This window comes from Microtus pennsylvanicus, chromosome X (genome assembly GCF_037038515.1).
Source record: "Microtus pennsylvanicus isolate mMicPen1 chromosome X, mMicPen1.hap1, whole genome shotgun sequence".
Taxonomy (NCBI): Eukaryota; Metazoa; Chordata; class Mammalia; order Rodentia; family Cricetidae; genus Microtus; species Microtus pennsylvanicus.
The window spans coordinates 32,633,611-32,639,878 of NC_134601.1; the positions used below are offsets into that span (position 1 = coordinate 32,633,611).

Below are 6,268 nucleotides of genomic sequence, written 5' to 3' on the forward strand. Positions count from 1 at the left end.
CCTTCGGTATATGTGTTGCTCTCATTGGTTAATGAATAAAGAAGCTGCTTTGACTTGTGATAGGGCAGAGTAGAGCTATGAAGAAAAACTAAGCTGAATGCTGGGAGAAAGAAGGCAGAGTTGAGAGAAGCCCTGTGGCTGCCGGAGGAAAAAAGACATGAGCCGTCAGCTAACCTTGCTGGTAGGTCACAAGCCTCATGGTGAAATATAAAATAAAAGAAATATAAACTAAGAATAGAAAAATAATAATAATAGAAATAATAAAAAAATAATAGAAATATAAAAGTAGACGATGTAAGAGCTAACTAGAAATACACTTAAGCTATTGGCCAAACACGATTGCAAATTATACAGTTTCTGTGTGTTTATTGAGGGACCGGAGCAGGGCAGAACCCTCCGACAATATGAAGACATCAGTAAAATGATTGGTGCATACAGTGGACTATTGTTTGGGTGATGGAAGGAATGAGGGTGCAAATGATCCCACCTACAGGACCTGTCCGATTCAGACATGAGCTGCCATGCATGGCAGAAGGCAGAGTAGTGGCTAAGGAGTTCCAGGGACCAGGAAAGCTGTAGCTCTGGATTTGCTCCAGATGCCTGGGGCTCTGAGCCGAATCGCCGGCACGAAAAGGAAAAAAAACTTCAGGTTTACAGTGGTGCCTGGGGTACTGGTGGCACAGGGAGGGGGGCAGCAGAGGCGAGCGAGGGGCAAACAGCTCGTACTTAATGGGTAGGCGTGGTGACAGCACCTTAGAAGCCAAGACTGTGAAGGACTTTTCTCCATAGCACCACAGACATCTTTGTCTTTCCTAGAAGCACGCCCCCCCCCCGGGGTGTCAAGGTGGGAACAGCGCCCTAGCGCCCTAGCGAGGGCTGGCTGGGAGTCGTCCGGCACGTGACACGTCATCAGTGAGAGCGGAAGTGTGACAGGGTGGGCTGCGACGACCCACCGACAGTCCGACCCTGAGGGGCCGCTAGGACACAGGCGGCCATTGGGATCAGGGTGGAGGCCCAGAGCCCAGCAGGCCAGCAGGGAGCAGCCAGGTAGAGCCGAGCCAGCCCCTGAGGGCACACCTCGAGGCCACCATGCCCCGGACCAGGCAGAGCAGCCGCCAAGGGTCGTCTGGTCAGCGGTCGTCTCCTCAGGGGTCGTCTGGTCAGGAGTCGTCTCCTCGGGGGTCGTCTCGTCAGGGGTCATCTCCTCAGGGGTCGTCTGCTCACGAGTCTTCTCCTCAGGAGTCGTCTCAACAGGGGTCGTCTCGTCAGGGGTCCGCTCGACAGGGGTCCTCTCGACATCGAGGGTCGACTCGCCACCGCGCACGCTCCTCCAGAGCCGGGCTGACACTGTCTGTCAGTCTGGTGGAACACCTTCTTCGGGAGGCCGGCCATACCTCGCGACTGAGCGAAACAGCGCCCATCTGGCTGACCGCCGTCCTGGAGTTCTTGGTCCGCAGAGTGCTGGAGCTGGCAGTCAACGAGGCCCAACGCCGAGGTGCCGAGATGTTCATCACCCCGGAGCTGCTGGACTTCACTGTCTACAACAACGCGCCCCTCAGCGAACTGTTCCAGTTCACCACCATCTCTCATGTGCCTCTGCCGGAACCTGGTCGTCGTCGCAGCAGTCGTCGACGTCACTGATGGCTCCTACCTGCTCCTGGCTCGCTGCCTGGCTCTGGGTTTCTGATGGACTTTCCGCCCCGTTTATCCATCGGGCATCAGTTCATCCTGCCCAACATTTCCCGTCGCCAGCCCTGTTTGGCTGACAAGCCTCGCCCCTCTGTTGTGTTCTCATTAAAGCTTTTCTCAGAGCATCGCATACATTTGCTTCCCTGAAGTTTCCTTTGGGCTTGGGATAGGGGTGGAGGTGGGTGTGAGGGTGGCAGTGGGGACGGAAGGTGAGGTGGGCCTAGCTGAAGGAACACAGGGGTTGGGAGTGATGGCTGCGGTTGACAGGGACCCACAGCCTGGTTACTCTAGTTTTTCTTTGGGCATGAGGCAGGAGTGGAAGATGGGGGGAGGAGGGTTAAACTCGGCCGAGTCGCAGGACACAGTGGTGTTTGGGGTGCAGGTGCGGAAGGCAGGCAGGGATGGTGGGAGAGCTGCTGCTCCGGTGGGAGACAAGGAGAACCTGGGTAGGGAGGGGTACACAAATTGGCCCTGAACCAGTGTGGACCAGCCTGAATAACTGCATCAGAAAGATGGCCTTCTCATAGGAAACCACAGGGCAGAGGAGCCCACGTCCAAAGGGGGACTTTCGATTCAGGAAGCAGATGTGGACAAGAACTCTGGCACGTGGCAACTAGGTTCATGGAGGAATTTTTCTTTTGGTTTTTTCGGGGCAGGGTTTCTCTGTAGCTTTGGTGCCTGTCCTGGAACTAGCTCTTGTAGACCAGGCTGGCCTCGAACTCCCAGAGATCCACCTGCCTCTGCCTCCCAAATGCTGGGATTAAAGGCATGCGCCACTACCGCCCGGCTAGGAATATTTTTATTATTAATTTTTGGATGGTCAGCAAGATCTACCAGGAGGTTCGCCTGGCAATGGATGTGAATATGTAACCTAGCCCACCAGTGCCTGTACTGCCCCAACATCTGTGGCTTTGCCTGCCCTGGGTCAAGGGTTTGTACATGAGGCTATATCCCTGATTCTGCTCAACCCCACATACTGTTATTTGCACATGGGTCAGACACTTGGCTTGCCCTGCCTCTGGATCTGGGGCTCTTCCGGCCACACCTACAGTATGGGTCGTTGGCAGCTGGTTTCATTCCACTTGCTATCATTTGCATATAGGGCTGGTGGTCTGACATAATTGGAAACATCATCCCTCTGACTGTGACTGGAGAAGGGACCTTCTCTGTATGTATGTTGAAGGCGAGAATGCCACCTCCCACTTCTGGCTTCAAACAGCTGCAGTGGCCTATCCCTTGGTAGTGCTCGTCCACTCCTCCCAAATTCAGCAGATGCAGTAACCTAGAGTGGCTCCGGCCTGTCCCCTTCAGTCTAAGCACTGACACCACCTCCTCCAACTGTCCAGCTCCCTGCACACTCACCATACTCTGTCTTGCTCTCCCATACCACAGTGGAAACTTACAACGACATAGGATCATCCAGCTAGAGAAGACAGGGAAAAGCACAAATGCATGATGTATGTGGACAACTTGTGAAGACAACAAATACATCCGTATTTGAAGCCTCTCCCAGGTTAGAAAGTGAATGACATCCTTCCGTGCGTAAGAAAATGGGTCCAACTGTAGGCACTGAGAGAGAGAGATAAAAGCCAGGCATAGAAACACAAATACTACATCTTTCCTTCCATATGTGGAGAAAAAGGAAAAGTTGGAAGGACTGCAAATTAGAAGAGACGACTATCGGGAATGGTGTCATGGAAGATAGCAAATTTAGAAAATAGTAAAAGGTGGAAGCCTGAGGGTGGGGTGTCCATGTGGCATGCAGATATCTTCATAGGTGGTGAGAACCCCGTGAAGAGCACTCATTTGTAAAAATACCGATTTCAAATGTATGCATCCTGCGAATGGACGGAAATAGAAAACACTATCCTGAGTGAGGTAAGCCAGACCCAAAAAGAGGAACATGGGATGTACTCACTCATATTTGGTTTCTAGCCATAAATAAAGGACATTGAGCCTATAATTCGTGATCCTAGAGAAGCTAAATAAGAAGTTTAACCCAAATAAAAACATATAGGCATCCTCCTGAATATTAACCTTCATCAGGAGAAGGAAGGAGACAGAGACAGAGACCCACTTTGGAGCACCGGACTGAAATCCCAAGGTCCATATCAGGAGCAGAAGGAGAGAGAGCACGAGCAAGGAACTCAGGACCACGACGGGTGCACCCACACACTGAGATAATGGGGATGTTCTATCGGGAACTCCCAAAGCCAGCTGGCCCAGGTCTGGAAAAGCATGGGATAAAACCGGACTTGCTGAACATAGCCGATAATGAGGACTACTGAGAACTCAAGAACAATGGCACTGGGGTTTTTGATCCTACTGCACATACTGGCTTTGTGGGAGCCTAGGCAGTTTGGATGCTCACATTCCTAGACCTGGATGGAGGTGTGTGGTCCTTGGACTTCCCACAGGTCAGGGAACCCTGATTGCTCTTCAGGCTGACGAGGGAGGGGGGCTTGATTGGGGGAGGCGGAGGGAAATGGGAGGCGGTGGCAGTGAAAAGGCAGAAATCTTTAATAAATAAATAAATAAATAACAAATGTATGCGTCAGTTTAAAAATATTCAAAATAATAGAATAGTTAAAACAGACATAGGAAACAGGAGTATGAGGAAATATGGCAATCATTGTCTTGAGACGGGTTTTCTTTTTAATAGTAAGCTTGTGAAGAATATGAATAAAGGACATTATTACAGATAAATTATGAGACAACTCACATGGATTAAAAAAAGGTTTTTGTGGCTCCCTAAAACCAGTACGGGGCAAAAAAGATAACTCTTTAATTTTTAGAGTTAGATGCATTGTGTGTACATGTCCGCAGCCAAGCTGGATAATACAATACTAATACTAATACTAATACTAATACTAATACTAATACTAATACTAATACTAATACTAAGAAGAAGAAGAAGAAGAAGAAGAAGAAGAAGAAGAAGAAGAAGAAGAAGAAGAAGAAGAAGAAGAAGAAAAAGAAGAAGAAGAAGAAGAAGAAGAAAAAGAAGAAGAAGAAGAATAAAATCACTATGAAATTATTCCTGGAAACACCCATTTAAAACATTGAAACTGAAAATGTTTATGCAGATAATCATTCATAAAACGTTTTTGACCAAAGGCAATGGCAGGTATCTTTCAGTTAGTGTTGAATACAGCTCGAAAAGGAGTCTGGATGTCTTTGGGAAATGTCACAGTCCCACTGCAAGCTCAGACCCAGCACCTTAAGATCTAGCTCTGCCATGGGAATCGTGTTAACAGTTTAGGGCATCTGAACACAAAAACATGAGTTGTGCTCAGGAAGTCTGAGTGAGCAGGTTGGGCTGGTTTTCCTGTAAAGGCCCATTTGCAATGGAGTTGGCTCTGTGATGTCATGAATAAATGAAGGAATGCACACAAAAAAAATGGATCCCACCATTATTTCTTTCTTCCTAAAATAAGTAAGGTAACATTTGACAGAGAACCAAAGAAGCCAATTGTAAAATCAAATGCCATTTGCTTCAAAAACATAACTGCCACTGCCGGGGAGGATGAATCTGCCCTGCTGTCAGGGCCTGGAGGATCCACGCTTAACTGTTGCTACTCACAGAACTGTTGGGGCTTCACTTTATGGTTAGTAGAGTCACAGTCCTATTTCTAACAAATAAAGAGAAAGGAACTACTACTAATATCCTATTAGGCTTCCTGTGCTTCCTCAGCTTGAGCTTCAGATGGTTTTTTCATAGTGTTCAAGGACCAGGCACTGAAGGTGCATTTTAGCAAGGGACACATCCTGCTCTACTGTGGGAAAATGGAGAACTAGGAATTAGAATGGAGAATCTCTGCCCTTGGAAAGTCATCCTGAGGTACACAGCATTACAGACACACGACTTACAGTTTCCAGGATAACTCTTTCCTATGCCTTAGAGATTTCTTTCTGCACTTCATTTTTTTTTCTTTACCACCAGAAAAGCTTTGCGATGTTCACTAGGGAACAAAAAAAAAAAAACAACAACAACAACAACAACCCAAAAACCAAAACTATACTTGAACCTGAAGCCCTGGCTTGGTTTGACACTTCACCTCATTTAAATTTAAAAGAACAAACTTTGCATATCCAAAGGATGCTTATTATGAATTCAGATTAAGTACAGTGGCTACTTCACGCACATCTAATCAACCACTCCGCAAAAAGTTCCAGGGACACATTTTAAGGGTACCAGTATCGTTGTGGGACGAGAATAGCTAAAGCACTTACCTTGGAAATTGGTTGGAGGATCAGGTAAAGGTCACATGGAGCAGACATGGAAAACAAGGCACAGGCCTACATTAGAGAACACTAAGATTTCCCAGAGTAAGGAACCATTTGCCATGTCCATGGAATGAGATCTTTACAGAGGAAGACACAATGTACAATCCTATGCCCCTTCGATCTAAGGGAACCTCAAGCAAGGACAGAAATTTCTCTGTTCTCTTCAAGAACACTGCAGTGGTGGACACAGAGGAGAAAGAACTGTGCCACTCTCTGTCTAGAAATTGCAAAACACCTGTCCACTCTCGGCCCTATCCCCAGGGCCCAGGGCAGCTTAGAAACAGATGACCTG

The 6,268-nt window shown here is 47.9% G+C and overlaps 1 protein-coding gene across 1 annotated transcript; it reads left to right on the plus strand.

Annotated features, from left to right (window-relative positions):
• Nucleotides 1-1,089: 1,089 nt before the first annotated feature.
• LOC142841561 (histone H2A-Bbd type 2/3-like) lies at nucleotides 1,090-1,641 on the plus strand. Its single transcript, XM_075958503.1, has 2 exons — nucleotides 1,090-1,129; nucleotides 1,304-1,641. The coding sequence occupies exons 1-2, from the start codon at nucleotides 1,090-1,092 to the stop codon at nucleotides 1,639-1,641; spliced, it is 378 nt and encodes a 125-aa protein (XP_075814618.1).
• The last annotated feature ends 4,627 nt before the right edge of the window (nucleotides 1,642-6,268 follow it).